The sequence below is a fragment of the Spinacia oleracea genome, chromosome 6 (genome assembly GCF_020520425.1).
Source record: "Spinacia oleracea cultivar Varoflay chromosome 6, BTI_SOV_V1, whole genome shotgun sequence".
NCBI classification, from domain to species: domain Eukaryota; kingdom Viridiplantae; phylum Streptophyta; class Magnoliopsida; order Caryophyllales; family Amaranthaceae; genus Spinacia; species Spinacia oleracea.
This window is the reverse complement of record NC_079492.1, coordinates 129,141,408-129,166,112: the sequence shown is the minus strand read 5'-3', so window position 1 is coordinate 129,166,112 and position 24,705 is coordinate 129,141,408. Positions and strand designations below refer to the sequence as shown.

The 24,705-nt window shown below is 38.5% G+C and overlaps 1 protein-coding gene and 2 long non-coding RNA genes across 5 annotated transcripts; 2 read left to right on the top strand and 1 right to left on the bottom strand.

Moving 5' to 3' along the window:
- The first annotated feature begins 8,133 nt into the window (after window positions 1-8,133).
- LOC130462659 (uncharacterized) lies at window positions 8,134-11,715 on the top strand. The gene is made up of 2 exons (XR_008923280.1): window positions 8,134-10,686; window positions 10,910-11,715. It is a non-coding gene; the product is annotated as an uncharacterized lncRNA (long non-coding RNA).
- Window positions 11,716-11,905: 190 nt separating this feature from the next.
- Window positions 11,906-14,042, top strand: LOC130463767 (uncharacterized). The gene is made up of 2 exons (XM_056832994.1): window positions 11,906-13,322; window positions 13,637-14,042. The coding sequence occupies exons 1-2, from the start codon at window positions 12,173-12,175 to the stop codon at window positions 13,669-13,671; spliced, it is 1,185 nt and encodes a 394-aa protein (XP_056688972.1). The 5' UTR covers window positions 11,906-12,172; the 3' UTR covers window positions 13,672-14,042.
- Window positions 14,043-16,229: 2,187 nt separating this feature from the next.
- On the bottom strand, window positions 16,230-21,949 carry LOC130464140 (uncharacterized). Of its 3 annotated transcripts, XR_008924449.1 has the most exons (7): window positions 21,607-21,944; window positions 20,796-20,925; window positions 20,371-20,692; window positions 19,841-19,967; window positions 19,617-19,756; window positions 19,285-19,493; window positions 16,230-16,436 (listed from the first exon to the last, which is right to left on the bottom strand). It is a non-coding gene; the product is annotated as an uncharacterized lncRNA (long non-coding RNA). The 3 variants fall into 3 exon arrangements; XR_008924451.1 differs by lacking the exon at window positions 20,371-20,692 and having other exon boundaries at window positions 16,242-16,436; window positions 21,607-21,936; XR_008924450.1 differs by lacking the exon at window positions 16,230-16,436 and having other exon boundaries at window positions 19,056-19,493; window positions 21,607-21,949.
- Window positions 21,950-24,705: the final 2,756 nt, after the last annotated feature.

The window sequence follows — 24,705 nt, the reverse complement described above, 5'->3', positions numbered from 1 at the left end:
TTGACAATACGGCTAAGTAAGATGAAAGAAAAGACCACTAGCTAAATTTTCTAAACAAAATTACACTCTGAGTAGAGCAGCACTCACCTGAAATTTTCTAAACAAAATTACAGTCTTAATAACGAATTGAACAACTTGCCACAAAAAAAAAATTAATATAAATGAACAAACCCTAATTCTGAAAACGAAAATCAAGAGGGAAAGGGAAGAAAGTTACTTGCCGCGGCGAGGATTGACGGAGAAGAGGGTTCGCGAGCAACAATATCACTTGGAACCACCGGCCGAGGAAAGTAGCTTCGTTTTTCGAGCAAGGATGGACTTCATTGGTGGTTTTTCGAGCAGGGAAGGTGGTTTTTTGAGAAAGGGACCACCGGTGAGGAGGCGAGGAAACAGACCCTTGCTGGAGTACCACCGGCAACGGGAGAGACCCAGAGGCGACGGTGACTGGCGAGAACCACCAGCGACGGGCGAGATGCAGGGAACGCTGAGGGAAGAAGAAGGGAGTGAGCGCGGATATGATTTTCAAATTTGGTATTTGAGGTTTGAGATGAAATATTTGGTCTGAATTAACTTTGAAGCCGAAGAAAATTACTAACATGTTATTGCAGGGGGCTTTTACACGTATGCTGCAAAATAAAGGGGTTATTGCAGGGGGCTTTTACTTTGTACGCTACAAAAAACTCTTTTGCAGAGGGCAATTAATTTGTACGCTGCAACAACCCTTTAAAGGGTTTGACCCGCGTTGACCTACTGGTTGTTGAAGCGTATTAATACATGTACGCTGCAACAAGGGGGCTGCAACAGGGGTTTTTTCTACTAGTGTAGGCAATTGTATGACTGAATTTTTGCTCTCAAAAATCACTTTGAATACTTGAATACTCGATATCAATTGTGAGCATTGATCACCTATTTATAGGGCATGGGTATCGGATATTAGAATCTTACTAGGAAACGATTTAGTGAATCTGAATTAATCTAAAATTCAATCACTTAATTTATCTAGTAGACTTAGGGAATCAATCTTATACGAATCCTAACCGATCAAGGTTTCGTACGCAAGCACAAACACTCACGCAGGCGCAGCAGCCCACGAGGGGCGCTGTGCGCGCGCGCGCGCTGAGCCCAGGCCCAGCAAGTGCTCGCAGCCCACGAGGGGCGCGCGCCTGCTGGCCTTGCTCTCGCGTTTGGGCTTTGCTTGCTTTGGTCGCGCGCGGGCTTTGCTAGGCGTTGGGCCTAGCTTCGTGCTAGGCCTTGCGTCTAGCAAGCTCGTCCGATGTTTATTCGTACGATGCGCTTCCGATTAAATTCCCGGTTCCGGAATTCATTTCCGATATGAACAATATTTAATATTTTCGATTCCGGAATTATTTTCCGTTTCGAACAAATATTTAATATTTCCGTTTCCGGAATTATTTTCCGATTCCGATAATATTTCCGATTCTGACAATATTTCCGTTTCCGACAATATTTCCGATTCCGGCAATATTTCCATTTCCGATAATATTTTCCGATACGTACCATGTTTCCGTTTCCGGCAACATCTACGACTTGGATAATATTTATATTTCCGATACGATCCATATTTCCGTTTCCGGTAATATCATCGTTTCCGGAGTATTCATTTCTTGCCTGTGACGATCTCAGCTCCCACTGAAACCAAGATCCGTCGATTCCGAATATCCATAGATGGAGTATTTAATGCCATTAAATACTTGATCCGTTTACGTACTATTTGTGTGACCCTACGGGTTCAGTCAAGAGTAAGCTGTGGATTAATATAATTAATTCCACTTGAACTAAAGCGGCCTCTAGCTAGGCATTCAGCTCACTTGATCTCACTGAATTATTAACTTGTTAATTAATACTGAACCGCATTTATTAGACTTAACATTGAATGCATACTTGGACCAAGGGCATTATTTCCTTCACAATCAACTCCGGGTTGACTATCACACAATGATTTTTATTCCTTCTACACTTTACCTAGACAATCAATATTCTTTTTACAAGATTATGTCAACTAAGATTCTTTTTAGTTCACTTTATCTCATAACTTTATTACTTATTTCATATCACACCAAAAAAGTAAGTTTAGATCAGATGAAAAATTAAGTTCAAACCAAATCAAATCAGGCCAGTTTAGATCACATCAAACCAAATTAAATCAGATAAAGCGGGTCAAGTACGAACCAAGTTGTCAGGCAATTGGTTACGGTTTTCTTCCTTTTTCTTTTTCTTCCCTGAGGGAACTGGATAAAGATGATGTTGCGTTGCTGAAATGGGTTCAGTAGTTCTCTAATACTCTCTCCGTCCCAAAATTATTGTCCTGTTTTTCAAATCGGGCGTCCCAAAATTATAGTCATGTTTTTAATTTTGGCTATTAAGGTCTCCACTTTCTCATGTACTATATTAATTAAAAATACATTGAAAACCCCACTCATGTAATATATTCCTCTTTCCTATGTACTATATTCTCTTTCACATGTACTCCGTACTTCCATGCAACTCAATCATAATTTGTACTATATTCCATTTTTCTATGTATTATATTTCATTTTTCTTAAAACCCGTGTTTTTTTGTCAAATGAGACTATAAATATGGGACGGAGGGAGTACTCAAGACATTGAAGCTCGTGTTGCTGATCATATCTTCAACAGAATAGGCTTTGATATAGGTAGAGGAGTGGGGGCCCAAATTGTATCTCGACTTCCCACTAATTTTTGTAATTTGATTGACTTTGTTAGCATTTGATAATAATAATAATAATAATAATAATAATAATAATAATAATAATAATAATAATAATAATAATAATAATAAAATTACTCTGAAATTAGGGCGATTATGGCGATTATGGGTTTAGGGCATGGCCGACGTCCATAATCCGGCGGTTACTACGGCGGTTTAAGGTCCGACGACGGTTCACGGTGGCGGTCCGGGTGTCAGGCTTCCTGTGGGTTCATTCTCAGGCGGCAAATTCGTCCTATTTGGTGCAGTTTCCGGCGGTTTTTAGGGCAGATTACAGGCATATTTCGAGGGAATTTTTCAGGCGGTGTTGGTGGTTTTCCCAAGCGGTGTTCAGGCATCTCTTCCGGCGGTTCTTGGGTCACGTTTGTTACGAAATTAGGATCGATTTTCAGGCGGCATTCTTATGCTAATTTGGGATCAGTTTCAGTCAGGTTCCTCTATCTTTTTCCGACAGGTGTGTTCGATCAGGTGTGTACGATCAGTTTCAGTCAGGTTCGTCGGCAAGTTGGTTTGGTCCGACGTTAGTGGGTTTGGTGTTTCGATCAGGTTGTGTGAGTTCGTTTGTCCCGCGAATCGTGAGTTCGTTTTGGTGATTGATCAGGCTGGTTTTCTTCGGTACGGCAGTTGTGGTTTGTGATCAGGCGGGTGTGTTCGTCGGCAAGTTGGTTGTGGTTCGAAGTTCTGGTTCAGTTTCAGTTCGTGATTTCAGGTTGGTGTTTCGTGAGTTCAGTTTGGTATTTCAGTTTGGTGATTCATTGTTATTGTGGGTTGTTTTGGAGCGTTGTGTGAGGTTCAGGTTGGTGTTTGGTGAGTTCAGTTTGGTGATCAGTTTGGTGTTTCAGTTTGGTGGTTTGTGGGTGTGCAAGTTCAGCTTTGGTAGTTCAGCTGTGGTGGTTCTGTTTTGGTGGTTTGTGGGTGTGCAAGTTCAACTTCGTCGGTGTTGGTGTTGGTGTTGGGTGTGGCCGTCAGCTTTGGTAGTTTTGGTTAGCTTGTCTCGGCAGTTGTTGTTCGGTTTTCCGGCGAGTGAACGTTGGTGTTACTTTTTGGTTGTAGTACGTTGACATGGCGGCTTCCATGGAGAAGTTTCATTGCCCTTTTGTGGGTCTTAGCGGGTGCCAGGATGGTGGTGGGCGTGGCCTGGTGAGGAGTTCTCTGCTCACTCACTTGCGGGATCGTCATTGTTGCTTTGGTGTGCGGGATGTTACCCGTCATTCCCTTACTACCAATTTGCAGGTTTTTTCTACGGCTGAGGTGACCTTTCGTCGTATGGGAATTTGGCTATGTGGAGATTGTTTCAAGACTCATACTCATCGTACTAGGTGTCGACATGGCAGTGGTTCTAGTTATGTTTTTGTGGACCCACCTGATTCCGGGGATGGTATTATTCGTTTTATTCTCTATGGTATTCAAAAGCCTCTAGCTCCTTCTTCCGAGCTGTCTTCTTCTGATGCGCCTCGAGAACAACATTTTTCTTTTGATGTTGCTCTTCTAGACTCTTTATTGTCTAAGCGGTTGCGTTCTGTGAAATCCATCCCTCCCAAATGTCGTTTGGGTTTTTCGCGAGTTCTGAAAGGGGCGCTTGATAAGGTGATTTGCAGACCAGATGACATCGCTTGTTGGGTTCAGTTGCTTGTGTTACCTCTTTGTGTCCTCAAGACTTTTACTCCACGAAGTAATCGTGAGTGTTCCTCCGGTGTTAGGCGGCGACAACAGGAAGAGAGTATCACCTCTGCTATTCGTTCTTGGGGTGTGCCTGGTGGTTCTGAGCAACTTGTCATAGACACATTGGCTAGCGTTTCTCCCCCTCTATTGGATGCTGACGAAGACCATGATTTGGCGGAGCGTAATATTAAGCAATGCAAGAGAAAGATTTCTGACGGTCATTATACTGCTGCCATTAGGGTTCTTTCTTCCTCAGGTCTTGCCCCTTACAATGATGCTACTCTTGCAGATTTGCAAGCAAAGCACCCTTCCGTTTCGGTCCCTACCTTACCGGATATCCTTGTTGATCATCACCTTACTGCTTCCTCCGCCGTTGTTTTGGAGCAGATTAAGGGCTTTCCGCGTGGTACTTCGTGCGGTAGAGATGGCTTGCGTGCTCAACACCTTTTGGATTGCTTGGGTGGTGCTGCTGTAGCTGTTTCTGATGAGTTGGTGGATGCTATCACTCAGGTAGTTAATCTCTTTCTTGCTGGAAAGTGTCCTGCTGAGCTTGGAGGATACATTGCTAGTGCTCCTCTTACGCCACTTGTTAAGCCTGGTGGGGGTATTCGGCCTATTGCTGTGGGCACTATTTGGAGGCGCCTTGTTTCTAAGGTCGGGGCTGCTTTGATTGGTCCGCGTTTAGGAAACTACTTTGGAGGTCTTCAGTTTGGAGTTGGGGTTCCAGCAGGTGGTGAGGCCATTCTCCATGCTGTCAATCGGTTGGTTGAGGCTCGTGGGGCCGATGTTGGCCTCTCTATGTTACTGGTGGATTTTCATAATGCGTTCAATTTAGTTGATCGATCGGCTTTGTTGCGTGAGGTTCGACTACATTGTCCTGCTCTTTCGCGTTGGGTTGAATTCTGCTACTCTTCTCCAGCGCGGCTGTATTATGGGGAGCATACCTTATGGTCTTGTCAGGGTGTGCAGCAAGGGGATCCTCTCGGCCCTTTGCTTTTTTCTCTGGTTCTACATCCATTGGTGTGTCGAATCAGAGACTCATTTGATCTATCTCTTCAGGCTTGGTACTTGGACGATGGCACTATCGTTGGTGACACTTTGGTGGTTGGGCAGGTCTTGGAGTTGATTTTGGAGGAGGGTCCTCATTTAGGTCTCCATGTTAATGTTGAGAAGACGGAGGTTTTCTGGCCTTCGGAGGACCCACGCAGTCGTCTAGAGGGTGTCTATCCTACGGATATTGCTCGTCCTGCGCTTGGTGTTAAGTTGCTTGGTGGCCCAGTCAATACGGATTCCTCTTTTTGTAAGGAGTTGGTTTCGCAGCGTGTGGTGAAGGCTGTTGTGTTGATGGATGCTGTAGCCAAGCTTAATGATCCCCAGTGTGAGTTGTTGCTTCTTCGTGCGTGTACTGGAGTTTCTAAACTCTACTTTGCTATGCGCACTTGTCCGCCTCATCTTTTCGAAGCGGCCCAATTATCTTTTGATGTGGCTCTGCGGGCTTCTTTAGAGCGCATCGTGACTGCTTCGGGACCTGGGTTCGGTGACTGGCAATGGCGCCTTGCCACCTTGCCTTATTCTTATGGAGGCTTGGGTGTTTATTCAGCTGGTGATGTTCGGCATTATGCTTTTCTTGCATCCCATTTGCAGTCTTCTGGTTTGCAGGGCTCGCTTCTTCGGCTTTCAGGTATTGATGATCCGGGACCGGCCTTTGATGATGCTCTTGGTCTTTTCAATAGGACTGTGGAGACCGACCTTATGCGTAGCCCTAGTGAGATCGCTGCCCCCACTCTCATGAAGAAATTGGCAGACATATATTTCACGAAGGTTACTGCTGATGCGGAATCCGCCTACTCCTTATCTCCACGTCTTGTTGCCCTATGGAAATCACAGCAGGGGGATCACTCCTCAGCTTAGTTGCGGGCAGTCCCCATCTCGGGTTTAGGCCATACTATGAACGGTAAGATTTATCGTTTGGTTCTTTGCTATCGGTTGGGTATTCCGTTGTTCTCTGATTCGACGCCGTGTTCTGCTTGCTCTCGGGTTTTCGACGGGGACATTTATGGGGATCATGCCGTGTCTTGTGCTGGGATTGTGGGTATCAAACATCGACATAATGTTGTTCGTGATACCCTTTTGGATATTTGCTATCGGTCGGGGATTTCTGCTCGCAAGGAGGTTGATGTTGGGCTGACTAGTGAGAGTGATGGAGCTCTTCGTCCTGCAGATATATTGCTTTTCTCATGGGATGGCGGTCTAGATGTGTGTGTTGACTTGACTGGGTCTTCCCCTATGACGCAATCTGGGTTGTCAGGCTTCGTTCCGGGTCGGGTTGTGGCGGTTGCAGCGCAACGGAAGCAGGATAAGTATGCGGCACGTTGTAGGGCTTTGGGTTACGGTTTCTTTCCCTTTTCCTTCTCTTCTTTTGGGGAATTAGAGAAAGGGGTTGTTTCTTTGCTGAAGCGGGTCCAGACGTACTCCAGGGCTCAGGACATTGGGGCACGGGCAGCTGCCCACATTTTCAGCAGGATCGGATTCGCCATAGCTAGAGGAGTGGGGGCCCAGATTGTATCTCGGCTCCCCTCCAACTTCTTGTAGTTCACTTGATCTTTGTAGCTTGTTAAGCTTGTAACGTTTTGGTGTTTTCCCATAATAATAATAATAATAATAATAATAATAATTAATATTATTATTATAATAATAATAATAATGATAATAATAATTACAATTCACAAATGCATAATAATCAATGTGGATTTTGATTCTTATCTAAGACATACATGGCTAATGGCTTTGTTATTTTACTACACGGGTTTAGGCTCACGTGAGAAGGACATCTTACGTGAGAAGCCTGCGGCTCCATTAGTAAGTAGTGACGCAGAATTAATTTACTCCGTTGGATTTGTTTATCTAACGGTTGAGATCATTTCTCACGTTTCTCACCGTAAAATCACTTCTCACCGGATCCCAACCCTTACTACACGCATATATACATAGAGATTCGTTGGGGGTTGTCGAATTTAACGGCTATTGGGCGGGTCTAATAAACTCCGTAATGAAAGCTAACGAGTAATCTATACCTAGTATTTAAAAAGGAAAACCATTTATTATTACATGACAAGTGTCACCTCCATCTTATTGAGTATTACTCCCTCCGTCCCAAATTAGTTGTTACACTTTCCTTTTTCGTCCGCCCCAGATTAGTTGTTACACTTATAAATTAGGAATGACCCCACAATTATTATATTGTCTCTCTCTTTCCACTAACCTTTTTTTTGTCCCCACACCCTCTCTCATTCAATTAAAAAAATACCCCAATAACTCATATTACATCTACTTTTTCAATAAAATAACAATTGATAACCAAACAACCACTTATCACCTAAAACTTTGTGCAAAGGTAAGTGTAACAACTAATCTGGGACGGAGGGAGTATATGACAAATGTCACCTCCATCTTTCATCCATAAATATATTCTTTTTCAATTTTTCCTTTTGTGGTTGTTATACGAAGTACTTATTTTACAGCTTCAACAACCCTTTCAGTCTTTCACTCTATCTTGCTCATTCAACATCAATTCACCATTAAATTTATACATTCGATCATTCAACCTCTTCCACTCCATTTCCCGCTTTAACACTCATAATTCACCATCCAATGTATACGGAATACATTTTTTCGACTTTCAAACTTTACCTCTATATAAATCATATATTCGCACTAAAATCGCAAACCCTCAATAAAATTAGCACTTTGAAAGACGGCTTAATAACCACTACATACGTACCCGTTCATTGAATGGGCTCAAAAACTAGTTTTGTATTAAAAAAGTCAACCATCCAAGTTGGATACAAGCAAGCAACTACACCTTGTAAACAAACGTAAATGTCAATTGAAATTATTAGTTCTAATCTCATTATAAAAATAAAATAATCGGTCCAATTATTGCAAGTGATACCTAAAACTGGGATCCAAACATGTGTATGACTTTTTTCATTTGTGCCTCTCTCCGACACTCAAAAATACCTTATAAGTTTATGCATTCCGAACCCTAAAGAAGTACACCTCTCTTCCTCTATAGAAATGAATACCTCAGTTTAATTTTATTTAACAAAGAAAAAAAAAAATCATTTTTTTCCGGAACAGAAGAATCCAAAAAGAGAGGCACGAAATGGCAGCTTACACTGCACAATGAAGTCGGACGAGATTTTTCTTCGATGTTTAGACGAGGAAGTGATCGAAGTGTATGAGTTGGATGGTCCTTATATGTTTCCAGTTAAAGGGAAGCATTGGAGCCATCTTGGAATCAGTATAGGGTCGAGCAAAAAGTAGGAAGCATTGAAGATCGGGGACAAAGAGATCAGGGGTGCTGATTTGCAGGCACTGATCAAAGATCTTTTCAACTCACGACTCATTGTTAATCGCGAGGGACTTTGTTTCCTTGCCACAGCGGGGGTCACAACTGTGATCTTGGAAGTGGAGTACTACAGGCTGTTTGATCTCTTTGATTGGTCCAAGTATAAAATCATTACATCGCTCAATACCAGATGGGCTCGTAGAGACTTTGTGGATGGTCGTCCCATGAATATTGTAAAGTCAAATAATTCAGGGTTTTGCGATGACAACAGTGAGTACGAGAAAAAACTGAGAAAGAGTGAGAAGAAATTGGAGAATGAGAAGCTTAAACATAAAGAGGAGCTAGAGGAGGCAGAGCGTAAGAAACAGGAAGAATTGAAGAAGAAAGAAGATGAGATAGTGAAATTGAAAGAGGCGTTGGAGGAAGAGCATAAAAAGAAGAAAGACGTAAAGAAAATAGAAGACGATATAGATGAGTTAAAGCGTAAGCATAAGGAAAAGTTAAAGAGTCTTGGAGGAGGAAAAGCAAGAGGCATTGAAAAAGAAACAAGCTGAGTTTGATGATGCGGAGAAGGAGCTTAAAATATATTCAATTCTGAGGAGTGGTATTGATAAATGGAAAACTCAAGAATTTTATAACAGAATACTGCTAAATTTACAGATAGACATTCTTCCTACAAAACTTGTATTTACCCAAACCACTTATGTTAGGAAAGATAATTGGCCCCCAACAAAAGACGACAAACCTAAATCAACGTATGTGCCTTTAGCGCCAATCCAGTCAGAAATCAAAGATATAGAGGTAAGATATAGTGATCCAAAAATCACAACAGGTTTTGACCGTGACAATTGGCGAGTTATTTATGCCACAGAGGTGAGACCTTATCCATTAAGTAATGGTTTTCAATTAAGCTATCAACACATAGCGTATTATGATGGGAATAAGTATCGGACGGACGGCTATGTTGATGGCAGCAATAATGAATACAAGGAATCCATGTTCTGATGAACATATGCGTAGCTTCTATTATTATGAAATATCACATATTTTAGGCGTCGGTGTTAGGGTGTGCCTCTTTGCTTCCGTGTTTTAAAATTAAATTAACTTTCCTGCTAGATTGTTGGCGGTTTGAGAAACTGTTTTTTTTTTTCTTTTTCTTGTTTTTGGGTTTGATTCTTCTCTTGTACTGCTTATATCTTTCGTTGGAATGATTTTTCGATGATATTCATACAAATTTGTTTGTCGTTAATCTCTAAACATTTCATATTTCCTTTTTGGTAAATTTATCCTCTCTATTTTGCTCGTGAGCAATTGGATCCAGTTTCTTCTAAAAGTGGTGGAGAGAGTACAATGGGTTAACGCAAATTCTTATTTACATGGGGTGTACAATAAATATTGTATACCGAAGTTAAAGTTAACGTAAAATGTTTAAAAGTTAACCTTATATACTACGTATGTAAAAGTTATCTATTTTTAGTAATAAAAAATTTCATTTTAGTAAAAAAAAATCTTCAAAATCACTAATAATGTATAAAATTAATCATTTAATCCTTTAAAATGTTTATCTATCAACTTCTTTTTTAATAACACAAATCTTTTTCTTATATTGGCACGCATCGCATGCAGATGAGACTATCCAAATAATGCTTCACCATGCTTAGAACATCAATAATGGTTGAAGTAATTTTATATACAAAAAGTCTAACAAACTAAACCAAATTTGTAACAAGCAAGCAATGAAGCGAGGAGGGCTAGACGACTTTATAGCTTATAAATCAAAAGCCTAGAGAAATGCACTTCTAGCTGTGAAAGCAAATACTCTCTTGAAAATAATACATTTTTTTTATATAAATATACTGTATATAATTTGTGTTGCTCGCTTCTACTGGAGGGGCGCAGTTACCTCAATTGGTGTTTCAGCTAGGTACGCTTGTAATTGTTTAGTTCGTTTTGTATTTCCGATTGATCATGATACTTGTATTGAAACAGCAATCCACCTCTTGTATATTGAATTAATTAATATAATTAAATGCAAAACAGATTTATGGAAGTGTCTTGCATCTTACTTACGAAGTACGGAGTACTATATACGTAGTATTAATCTTAATTTTGTGTTCCAACATCTAATTTTGGTTAATCCTTTTTAGTTTTTCCAAGAAAATGGCGGCTTACGCAATGCAGTCAGACAAGATTTTCCTTGGATGTATCGACACAGGAGCGATCGAAGTGTACGAGTTGGATAGCCCTTACTTATACCCGGCCTGTAAAAGGGAAGCACTGGAACCATCTTAGGATCAGCATAGGGCCTGGGAAAAAGTATCAAGCGTTGAAAATCGGGGCGGATGAGATCAAGGGTGCTGATTTGCAGACACTGATCAAAGATCTATTCAACTCGCGACTAATTGTTAATCTCGAGGGACTTTGTTTCTTAGCAACAACAGGGGTCACAACTGTGGCCTTGAAAGTGGATATACTAGGATGCAATTCGATGAACGATGATTATGAGGAAAAGCAAGAGTTGATAGAGAAATTGAAAGAGAAGTTGGTGGCCGCAGAGTGTAAAAGGCAGCAAGATGTGAAGAAGAAAGATGATGAGATAGCTGAATTGAAGCGTGTTGGTGATCATGATCAGCCTACACAGCCAACAACCACACCAGTGCAAGTGCAGCATAACAAGGCAGGTCTAGCATACACAGGAATGCAGCTCTTGTAACTGATTCTGTTACTTGTCAGCTAGTTTGTCTGTTTGTGACAACTAGGATATTTATGATTGGCTAGTTGTTTTATTTCCTGTAATATGATTGGTTGGTACAGCTGTGTACTAGCTTACTATATATATTAGGAGTAAGCCTCAATCAATGATTATCACAGAATATTTCCTAAAAGCTGTAATAAGAAAACTTCTCTTTAATACAAGCTTCTGTGCAGCTCCGTTTATGGCTGCTTAAGTTTACTTCCCTTCTTCTTAGCTTCTGCATTCATTGAAGATTTCAACATGGTATCAGAGCAGTAAACACAGATCCTGAATCAGTAGTTCTTTCTAAACACAGTGATACAATTCAATCAGAATTCTAAGCATATCAAATTTGAGGGTATGTTCTTCAACTGCTGGTATTTTTCTGTTTTTCTGTGAATCAGTAGTGCATTATGATCTTCTGATTAGTAGATAGATTCTCTGTATGTGATTCTGTTGATATTCTTCTGTTTCTTGAATTTCTTCGTGGAATTTTTTTTTCTAGTTTGATTGCAAAATTCTGTTGATAATCTGCTGCTATTTTTTTCTTCAATCAAATCCTAAAATCATCTCATCTCATCTAAATCTTCTTTTTCCTCAAATCAAATCCTTCATCAAACACTTTCAGTTTTATTTCTTTTATTCTAAGAAAATCTCAATCTCAAAAAAATCAGTCATGACAACTCTACAACCTAATCAAGATCCAGCTAGTCCATTTTATTTGCATCCAACAGATAACACTGCAAGTCAGTTAGTCTCAGTGAAATTTAAAGGAGAAGGCTATGGTGATTGGAGGAGAAGTATGATGATCTCTATGTCATCAAAGAACAAGCTAGGTTTTGTGAATGGAACACTAGCTAAACCTGATGTAACAGCTGACACTTATCAGGCTTGGATGAGATGCAATGACATGATGATTTCATGGATACTGTTTAATCTGGACACAAACATTGCCAAAAGTGTGTTATACTTTAACACAGCTAGAGAGATTTGGCTAGACCTGGAAGAAAGATTTGGATACGTTTCTGGTCCACAGTTGTTTTCTCTTGAACAACAAGCTGCAGAAATCACACAAGGAGGACAGAACATTGCTGAATTTTTCACAGAGATTAAGTCTATTTGGGACAAGATAAGTGCTGCTAATCCTCTGCCATCATGTACTTGCAACCAATGTACATGTAACTTGACTCAAAAGATCTTCAAGATGCAGCAAGACCAAAGGCTGATGCAATTCTTAATGAAATTAGGGGAACATTTAAGCACTGCAAGGGGAAATTTGTTGATGATGCAACCTTTGCCCACCATCACTCATGCTTATAGGATGTTGGCTCAAGAAGAAAGACAAAGAGAGATCAGTGCTCCCATGCAACATACAGAGAATCATGTTTTCATAGCAGATAGAAGGAGGTATAATGACTTACAAGGAAGAAACAATCCTTACAAAACTGGATACAAGAACACTTATCAGTATGGTGGAAACAGAACTGGATACAAGAAACCATTTACATATTATTGTGATCATTGCAAGGTCAATGGACATAGTACAGAAAGGTGTTTTAAGTTGCATGGATATCCTCCAGGTTTCACTGGTTTTAAGAGTGACAAAAGAACAGCAGCAGCAGCTTACTTTGATGAACCATATGGGGATGATATGACAGAGTATCAACCACAGTTCCAAGAAACTGACAGGGAACAACAACCAGGATTTCTTACAGCTGATCAGTGCACTCAGTTGTTAAGTTTGTTAACCAAACAACAGAATGAGAAGAGTTCCACAGATACACAGAATGATGAAGGAGAGGCTTCTGGCCATGCATTTATGGCAGGTAATACTTTTTGCTTTCTCACTTGTGCTCATTCTAGCTGGTTGTTAGACAGTGGTGCATCAGATCACATGTGTGCAAATATCAACATGTTTAAAAGCTATGAACCTGTCACTGGAACTGATGAATACATAACTATACCTGATGGAAGGAAAGTGGCCATTCTACACAGAGGGACAATCATTTTAAATGAAAATATACAGCTAAAGGGTGTCCTACATGTGCCAGATTTTCAATATAATTTATTATCTGTGAATAAGTTGTGCTTGGATCATCAGTGTACAATCTCATTTACTGCTGACAAATGCTATCTTCAGGGCCATTTAATGAAAAGGCCACAGGTTCTTGGTAGTGTGAGATCAGGTCTATACAGTGTGGACACAAGCAAAGAAGATCCAGTTGTAACAAGTTCAACACAATGTCTTTCAGCCACTGCAGAGTCAACAGATGTGAAGATATGGCACCTTAGACTTGGTCATATGCCATTTCTTAAGATGAAACTTGTAGTGAATAATCTAGCTACTACCTGTAATAATGACAGTATATGTCAGATATGTCCAGCTGCAAAGCAACCTAGAAATTCTTTTCCTGTAAGCAGTATTAAGACTAAGAGAAGGTTTCAGATGATACATCTGGACACTTGGGGTCCATATAAGAATAAAACTCACAATGGTTGTACTATGTTCCTCACTATAGTGGATGATTTTACTAGAACTACATGGACACACCTTCTGAAATCCAAGAATGATGCTGTAACTGTGATTGATTCGTTTCTAAAAATGGTTGAAACACAGTTTGATAGCAAGGTACTTTGTGTCAGATCTGATAATGCTTTAGAATTGTGTGAAGGAGAGATGAAAAATTTATTGCTCAGTAAGGGAATTCTTCATCAGACTAGCTGTAGTGGCACTCCACAGCAGAATGGAGTTGTGGAAAGAAAACACAGGCATTTGCTAGAAACAGCTAGGGCATTGCACTTTCAGTCAAAGCTACCAATACAGTACTGGGGAGAATGCATACTATGTGCCACTTATTTGATTAACAGAATGCCTTTGAAGAGTATTGACAATATGACACCCTATGAAAAATTGCATGGACACAAACCTCCTTATGCACACTTGAGAGCATTTGGATGTCTCTGCTATGCATCTACTTCTAAAGTCAACATAACCAAATTTGATAAAAGAGCAACTGCATGTTTGTTCATTGGATATTCACCTTCACAGAAGGGATACAAGATTCTTGATCCACAGTCCAAGAAAATAAGCATTTCCAGAGATGTTACTTTTTCTGAAACACATTTTCCCTTTCACCATCTTCCAGATTCTCATTCTGGAACCAACTCTTTACCTCCATATATTTTTCTTCCCAAACACACACCACTTCTTCCTGATCCAGACCTAAATTCACCTTTTCTTCCCCACTTACCACATTCATCTTCTTCTTCCTCTACTCACCATAGTGATTCACCATCTTCTGCTACTCCCTCTACTTCTACTACTTCTTCTGCTCCTCATCAAAATTCACCATCTTCCACTCCTCTTCACTCATCTACTTCTTCTTCTTCTTTCCATTCTCCAAACTTCACACAGGATCTTACAGATCCTCCTCCTCGACAGTCTACAAGGGTTCACAAACCTCCCACTTATCTTGCTGATTATCAATGTCATACAGCTATACACTGGTGTAACCTGGTGACTTACACTAGCTTGCCCAAGAGCTATCATGCCATGGTAGCAAAGATTGACAGTTTGATAGAGCCTAAGAATTACAAAGAAGCAGTAAAAAGTCCTGAATGGATAAAAGCTATGGAAAAAGAGATAGAAGCTTTACTTGAGAATCAAACTTGGGAGGTGGTCACTTTGCCACATGGAAAGAAACCCATTGGATGCAAATGGGTGTTTAAAGTGAAACTAAAGGCTGATGGTACTCTTGAAAGATGCAAAGCAAGATTGGTAGCACAGGGGTACACTCAGCAATATGGGATTGATTTTGAGGAAACTTTCTCCCCTGTAGTGAAGATGGCAACAGTGAGATGCATAGTGGCTTTAGCAGCAAGCAAGAAATGGACCATTTACCAATTAGATGTTAATAATGCTTTTCTTCATGGGGATCTCCATGAAGAAGTATATATGAAGATGCCAGAGGGGATTCCTAATCCTAACAATAAGGTTTGCAGGCTTACAAAGTCACTATATGGACTGAAACAGGCATCAAGGCAATGGTTTGCCAAGCTACACACTGAACTGCAGACACAAGGTTTCCTACAATCTAAGAATGATTATTCTCTTTTTATCAAAAGGGATGAACATCACATTACTCTTGCTGCAGTTTATGTGGATGACATTTTGTTAACTGGGAATCATCTTCCTACCATTGAAACATTAAAGAAGCATCTGGATGATGTCACTAGTAGAAAAAACCCTTATTGCAGCGGGCTTTTAGACCCCTGTTGCAGCGTACATCGTATGCTGCAACTGGGGGGCCTGCAACAAGTCTGACCTTGTTGCAGCGTGCAATGTTCGCTGCAAAAAGTGGTTTTTTGCAGCGTACATATGTATGTACGCTGCAACAAGTGCCAAAAAATTGGTAAAAATTTGGACTTGTTGCAGCGTACATATATATGTACGCTGCAAAAAACTCAACTTTTTGCAGCGTACATATAATTGTACGCTGCAACAAGTCTGGAATTTTGCGAAATTTTTTTCCCTTGTTGCAGCGTACAATATATATGTACGCTGCAACAAAGTAATTTTGGCGGGAAAATTCTAATCTTGTTTAGGGATACCTAGAGTGCCTTGCACCAAATATAGAAACCTGTCAAAACAATAATAGAATAACGCAACCTGTATAACAAATATAAAAACAACAAAACTGGAGTTTTGTATATTTCCCAAAACCAAAAGTGCACATACCGATACATTTAAATATATTTACGTTCCAATTTCAACGTACGCATACATTTTGACATAAAAGATTGTTCTATAACATCTAAACCAACTCGATCAAGCGCCCTCAGGTCAATAATAAACACTTGGTGGTAAAAAACTTCGCCCATTGCTCACGAACCACATCAATTTCCTCACTAGCATAAGGCGCATTCCTCGGAGTGTAGACCTTTACAAAAACAGAAATTTCAATTAAACATTAGTTTAAATACAAATTAAATATCACATTTTAACATTCAAGCAACTAATGACAATGTCCTAATAGTCTAAAATGAGTCCTTAGGTTTTTTAGTTCAAAGTTGGGAGCGAAAATGTCATTTTAGCATAAATATGACCTATAGCGACCCAATGAGCCTTAAAGGTGCATAAATAGATTGGAATGAGTCTTATAAAGTTAAAAGTATGCATATTAAACATGTAATAAGTTTAAAATGAGTCCTTAGGTTCTTTATTTTAAAGTTGGGAGCGAAAATGTCTCATTTTAGCCTAAATATGACCTATAACGATCAAACAAACATTAAATGTGCATAAATAGATTAGAATAAGTCTTAGAAATTTAAAACTAAGCATATCAATCATAGAATAAGTTTAAAATGAGTCCTTAGGTTCTTAAGTTCAAAGTTGGGAGCGAAAATGTCATTTTAGCCTAAATATGACCTATAACGATCAAACAAGCATTAAATGTGCATAAATAGATTAGAATAAGTCTTAGAAACTTAAACTAAGCATATTAATCATATAATAAGTTTAAAATGAGTCCTTAGGTTCTTAAGTTCAGAGTTGAGAGCGAAAATGTCATTTTAGCCTAAATATGACCTATAACGACCCAATGAGCCTTAAAGGTGCATAAATAGATTGGAACGAGTCTTATAAAGTTAAAATTATGCATATTAAACATGTAATAAGTTTAAAATGAGTCCTTGTGTTCTTTATTTTAAAGTTGGGAGCGAAAATGACTCATTTTAGCCTAAATATGACCTATAACGATCAAACAAGCATTAAATGTGCATAAATAGATTAGAATAAGTCTTAGAAACTTAAAACTAAGCATATTAATCGTATAATAAGTTTAAAATGAGTCCTTAGGTTCTTAAGTTCAAAGTTGGGATCAAAAATGTCATTTTAGCCTAAATATGACCTATAACGATCAAACAAGCATTAATGTGCATAAATAGATTAGAATAAGTTTTAGAAACTTAAAACTAAGCATATTAATCATATAATAAGTTTAAAATGAGTCCTTAGGTTCTTAAGTTCAAAGTTGGGAGCGAAAATGCCATTTTAGCCTAAATATGACCTATAACAATCAAACAAGCATTAAATGTGCATAAATAGATTATAATAAGTCTTAGAAACTTAAACTAAGCATATTAATCATATAATAAGTTTAAAATGAGTCCTTATGTTCTTAAGTTCAGAGTTGAGAGCGAAAATGTCATTTTAGCCTAAATATGACCTATAACGACCCAATGAGCCTTATAGGTGCATAAATAGATTGGAACGAGTCTTATGAAGTTAATATGTTTCTTGTTTTTGACAACTCTTTTCATTAATCAAGTTTCAGGTATTATTTTCATTTTTGTCTTTTCTTCGTTTTATGCTTTTAGATTGTTTAATTATTGTTCTTCGTTATTCATTAAACCCTAATTTGTCTTCTATTAATATCATGATGAATTATTCAATGTCTTTAATTTCTTTAAATATGTGTGAGTAGTCTAATTATATGGTTTTAAGGGATACATGAATACATGAAAGGGGTTGACTTTATTGCTTTCAATTATTGATTAATTTACTATTTCTCCTATTGCTTCTTTTGGATTCTTGTCAATCTTGTTTGGCCAGACTTTATTGATTAAGTGTTGCAATATTATATTATAATCTCACCTCATGTAACATAATCTGGGTTTGTTACAGCTTAAGGCAGCTAGGGTGTAAGATGTAATACGGGATTGTATTAATTATTTACTTTCTCTCTCCATACGTCTCTACTATCTCTCCCTAAACAATTCTCTCTAAGCTGCAGTTCTGAAATCACCACTGTTGTTTTCAACTTTTCAAACAGCATAATTCTTCTGTTTTCTACATTTATAAACTTTTAATAGCATTACATGTTATTGCATAAACTCTAAATTTGGCTAAAGTTCAGAGGACAGAGAAAATATGACAGCAGGGCTACGGCGAGCCCTGCAGATTCTGATAGCAGCAGGTGCTGTTGAGGTTGGGACTTATAGAAGTGATGGTCAGAGAATAGAGTGCAAAGGAAAGAGTGAGGATGAAATAGAGGAGTTTCTAGGATCAGTTTCGGCAAACAAAGGTCCTTTGACAGATCATTTCTGGTCTATTTACTGTACGGCACATCAGATGGGGAGTTGCAGAATGGGGAGGAGAGAAGATGAAGGTGCTGTTGATGAGAATGGGGAGAGTTGGGAAGCAGAAGGGTTGTTTGTTTGTGATGGAAGTATCTTGCCTAGTGCTGTGGGTGTTAATCCTATGATCACTATACAATCTACTGCTTATTGTATTGCTAAGAAGCTTGCCGAGTCTCTGAAGAACGGGGAGTTCATCATCTAGATAGGTTTTCTGTTTTCTTTCTGTAATCTTTGTATTTCTAATAATTTCAATAGTTGCAGTATCTAAACTCAGAATCATGAACCAACATAATCAGACAACCGGTCAAAATGAGCATGAATGAACATGGAATATGCAATCTAATGTTAGAGATGACTGTTCAACAAGATGACAGCAGAAAGAAAAGAATGTAAGATAATTAATTCTGATGATTCATATATTCAGCCAAATGCGTCAAAATTTTATTGCAAGAAATCGGGTCTCTTTGTTACAAAAAATCATCATACATTTAGGTTGTCAATATATATTACTGAAACAAAAATCTTCAGGTTGACTGAGATTATTAACCATTAGAGATTGAATTCAATGGTGCACCTTCTATACAGAAGTGGGACTCGCAAGTTGTATGAATATATATCTTCAGATGCATAATGAGCGAGAATTTTCACCTTTACCGGATTCTTCAATGCAGCTCTTTTATGCTCTGTGGAAGATATAAATAAAAATTTGCATTTCTCCCACCCACCAAAGAACAAGGGATATCTGTACATAACTTCAGCTAACAGTTTAGCCGTCTGTATCAGTTTCATGGAATGGCAGAGGAACTGCCTTTACTGCCCTGTACTTGCCCACATTGTTTAGGTGCTCATGCTCCACTCTGTTAATTCAGGGAAGATAATTAATAAAAAAAAGAAGATGAGTTGAAAGAGTTAAGAAATCTATAACGGTTTCAAGATAAAAGTCACAAATGGGAAATGCTACTCGTTAAGGGATTCCTTACCTATAGAAGTTCCAATGCCCTCGACGAATTACTTCAAGAGAAGCTAAAGAAAAGTCTAAAAATTTGGCTTCAACATTGCCAACTTTTTTAAACCTCATGACACTTTCCACCCAAGCAACTCTTAGGACCAAATTGAGAACCTACAAGGAAAAGTACCATTAGTACTGGTTTCTGTTTGACATGTCAAGGAGAAAAGGAGGGAAAGGAGAAAGACGGAAACTTACAATGGAAATGTAGTAAACAAATTTCTTCTTCAGAACAAGCTCATCCCTTAGCCACTAGCTAAAAGTTCCTGACTGTCTAACATTTTAGAAATTGTTTTGCCCTTAGACTATTCTTATCTATTCAATTCTGCAAGTTGACAGTAGCAGCTCAATACTTGTGCAGAAACACTTGAGAAAAACATCAAATAACTTAACATAACTTTAATAGCCTGGTCAATATCTGGAATTGTGTCACTTAAAGTATGTCACTTTCTAGGAATTAGTAGACAATATGTTTATTTAACCTTGCAGTGTTAGGTCCTCAGACATGGATGATTCTCAGGAATTTCCAAGAAATCCAAGCATACATATGTACGTACATCTAAAAATATAGATACTTATTCTGATTTTACTATTAAGAACTAAGTGAAAGAATAGAATTTGACAGCCAAATTCACAATTTTTGTCAGACATAAAGAATTAAGCCTTCCAAGACATGATTTTGAATAAGGAAGACCATTTAATTATTAAATAAAGTTCTACAGTTCTACCTCTTAATATCCCACCAGCCTTGTTATTTCTTTGTCTTTCCACCAAATATGCTACAGGTGAGGATGAAGTTACTTATTTACAAGCTGTATGGTGCACCCATATATTAGTGAAGAGCCACAAGAAAACAATCTCATTTGTAGAAATTACATTGAAATAAATACATAACTAACATCTTCAAACTTCTTTGAACGCTTTTCCATGGACTCGGACCATTTTAAACTGGTTCAAGAGAGACTTACGACCTTTGATCTTCTTAAAGAAAAACCACGACCCGACCTTACATACACAGCACCCCTCTTTCTTGAAGAAAATGGTTTTCGACTAAAAATATTCCCAGATAATTTCTGTCAGACCATTGCACCAACAAGCAAAAATATTGACATCAAACTCAATTGATATAGCATATGTTTTCTGCCAGACAAACCTCCAATAAGTAGCTCTTTTCCAAGGCAACAAGTGGCAAAGTAGTCTCCTTGATCTCAATACATCAACACCTTTACCACAGGACTTGGAATCACCGAACTTCCAAAAAAGCGAAAATTTTGGAGATTTAACTGCAAATAATAGGAACATATACTATGAACTCTTTTCCATTTAGTGGTCGAATATTACTAGTTTGCTGTGTTCTTTTCAAAACCAATCCCATTTAAATCAAGTACAACAACACTTTAGCATCCAAAGAACGTTGGAAAGTATTGCAAGTTTCTTATAGACTTCAACATCAAAAAATTAAAAACAGAAGCTAAAACCAAATGAATAATTATGAGTTGTCAAAAATCATTACAAACACAAACTATTATCTTGCAATCCAGTACGCAGTTAATGAACTGTAGTAGTAAAGGAGGAGGCAGCTAGGTAATAATATACCTTTATTTGATAGGCTTTTGGTAAAACTTCTACCAGAGGAAACATGCAGGGCCCTTTGAGAAATTAACTATTGATCCACTATTTCGGGATCTTACAACTAACCCAGTCAAACAAGATCATGATTTGCAACATAATCCGCAGCTTGATTTACTCATAAACTTGTTGCTCATGGATTAAACAAAACCCACCCCACATGCCAAATCAGTATAATCAACCAAATCAATTACTTTAAATTTGCAACAAAGTAGAAGAAATTAACAAATTAACTGCAAAGATGAACGAATTGAACAAATTGCCACACAAAAAAAAAAACTTGAACAAACCCTAATTCTGAAAAAAAAATCAAGAGGGATAGGGGACCAAGTTACTTGTTGCGGCAAGGATTGACGGAGAACAGGGTTCACGAACCGGCCGAGCAAAGTAGCTTAGTTTTTTGAGCAGGAAATGACTTCACCGGTGGTTTTTCGAGCAGGGAATAACTTCTGCGGTGGTTTATCGAGCAGGGAACCACTGGTGAGGAGGCGAGGAAATAGACCCTTTCTGGAGTACCACCGACAACGGGCAAGACCTAGCGGCGATGACAACTGGCGAGAATCACCGGCGACGGGCGAGACGCAGGGAAAGTTGAGGGAAGAAGAAGGGAGTACTGAGCGCGGGATATGTATTTCGAAATTGGTTTTGAGGTTTGAGATGAAATGTTTGGTCTGAATCAACGTTGCAGCGAAAAAAATTATAACATGTTATTGCAGGGGGCTTTTACCATGTACGCTGCAAAATAAAAGGGCTATTGCAGGGGGCTTTTACTATGTACGCTGCAAAAAACTCTTTTGTAGGGGGCAATTAATTTGTACGCTGCAACAACCCTTTAAAGGGTTTGACCCGCGTTGACCTACTAGTTGTTGAAGCGTATTAACACATGTACGCTGCAACAAGGGGGCTGCAACAGGGGTTTTTTCTACTAGTGTGTTTTCAGTATCAAGGATTTAGGAATGATGAACTATTTCTTGGGTATTGAGGTTGGATATTTGGAGAATGGTGTGATCTTAACTCAGAAGAAGTTCACTAAATCTTTGCTTGCAGACAGTGGTTTTGACCTTCACAAAACTGCACCTACACCTCTACCTATCAATACAAAGCTTCTAGCTGATACAGGAGATTTGTTTGATAAACCTGAGCTTTACAGAACTCTGGTGGGAAAGTTAAACTTTCTAACACACACCAGACCAGACCTGTGTTTTGCAGTACAACTTTTGAGCCAATTCATGCATCAACCTAGACTTCCACATGTTGCTGCTCTCCAACATGTTCTTAGGTATGTGGCAGGTTCAGAAGGTCAAGGCATTCTTCTTCATGCCTCAGATACATTAACTTTACAAGCTTTCTCTGATAGTGATTGGGCAGCATGTCCTAATTCCAGGAAATCTATCACTGGTTATATCCTATTGTTTGGTAACTCACCAATTTCTTGGAAATCTAAGAAGCAAAGTACTATTTCCAGAAGCTCTTCAGAAGCTGAGTATAGAGCTATGGCAGCTGCTTCTGCTGAAGTCACTTGGTTGGTCAGATTGTTGGAAGAAATTGGGGTTACACACTTGAAGCCTGTCACCCTTCACTGTGATAACCAATCTGCCATTTACATAGCAAAGAATCCAGTGTTTCATGAGCGCACAAAACACATTGAAATTGACTGTCACTTTACAAGAGATAAAGTGTTGGAAGGCCTTATTCAACTCACCTATTTGCCTACTCAGTCACAACTTGCAGACATCTTTACTAAGGCTTTGCCTTCACCTCATTTTTATGAGCTTCTTTCCAAGCTTGGTGTTTCTCATGCCACCCCAAGCTTGAGGGGGGGTGTTGGTGATCATGATCAGCCTACACAGCCAACAACCACACCAGTGCAAGTGCAGCATAACAAGGCAGGTCTAGCATACACAGGAATGCAGCTCTTGTAACTGATTCTGTTACTTGTCAGCTAGTTTGTCTGTTTGTGACAACTAGGATATTTATGATTGGCTAGTTGTTTTATTTCCTGTAATATGATTGGTTGGTACAGCTGTGTACTAGCTTACTATATATATTAGGAGTAAGCCTCAATCAATGATTATCACAGAATATTTCCTAAAAGCTGTAATAAGAAAACTTCTCTTTAATACAAGCTTCTGTGCAGCTCCGTTTATGGCTGCTTAAGTTTACTTCCCTTCTTCTTAGCTTCTGCATTCATTGAAGATTTCAACAAAGCGTAAGCATACAGAGGAGATAGATGATTTGGAGCAGACTAATCGGGAAGAATTGAGCAAGAAGCAGACTGAATTAGAGGGAGAAAAAGAAAAAAACAAGGAGTTGAAAATATATGTTTATGAAAGGAGTGGTTTAAGTTGTGTAAGCGAATATTATGGTGGAATATTGCGTAATATGACGTTATTACCTTCATCCAAAATTATCTTCAAACTTAATGAAAGAGTTGACTTCAAGATTCCAGACAATGCATTAGAAGCAAAAGGGGAGATGCCTATAAGCCGAGTGGTGGATCCACCATTGTCGTCATTATTCAAAGATAGCATAGATAATGGTGTGATACTAAGATGTTCATTTACTGAAACCCCTACAGACATTGACCTTGATAATTGGCGACTCCTTAAATTATCACCCAAAGATAATGGTGGCTCTGTAAGTCGTACATATATTTTCTATGACGGCAATAAGTATCACACTTACATTAAAAAAACCAAAATTTACATTCCATGTCCAGACCTAGACTTACACAAATACCACTTTTACGTGCTCATGATTTCTGGCGTCGGTCCAAGGATCATCTTCAGCACAACTATCTTAATTACAGAATAAGTTCTTTTTCAACCTAGATAGTGTGCTTTGAATATGTTACCAAGTATATTATATTATTATGCAGTGTTGCTGATTGATTCAAGTGTTATCGTTTGTCTTTGGCAAAATAAGAGGTTTGTTTATTTTTTAGTGTATCGCTATTCGACGTCCGCGTACGCTAATATCGCCCGCATTTTTAATCTGAAAATACGGTTTTGCCTTTATAAAATTCTATAATAATAATAATAATAATAATAACAATAATAACAATAAGGAATAATAATAATAATAATAATAATATATTGAAACAGAAAATAAAAAAATATAACAAAATCAGAAAACTAATTTTCATAAATAAATTGAAATCTTAAAAATGCAAAAAAATTTAATACGAAGTATATTACAAATTACAAACTAAAGTATGAAAATGTTAAAAATTACAAATTACAAACTATTTTTTTTTAATATATTACAAATTACAAACTAAATTGAAACACATTTTTTTTTAATAATTAGGGCGGTTTTAAAAATTAAAAACCAATCAATTTTTGTTTTTTTAAAAAAATTGCAGTGCCTCCCACAAATGGTGGTCTTGACCGTGGTTCAGCCGCCCACAAATGGCGGCGGCAACCATGGCTCAC

Excerpts from the sequence above, each read along its gene's own strand:
- LOC130463767 (XM_056832994.1), top strand. The coding sequence starts at position 12,173 with ATGACAACTCTACAACCTAATCAAGATCCAGCTAGTCCATTTTATTTG. Across the intron at positions 13,323-13,636 it reads TGGCCATGCATTTATGGCAG|GGCCATTTAATGAAAAGGCC; the intron begins GTAATACTTTTT and ends TGCTATCTTCAG.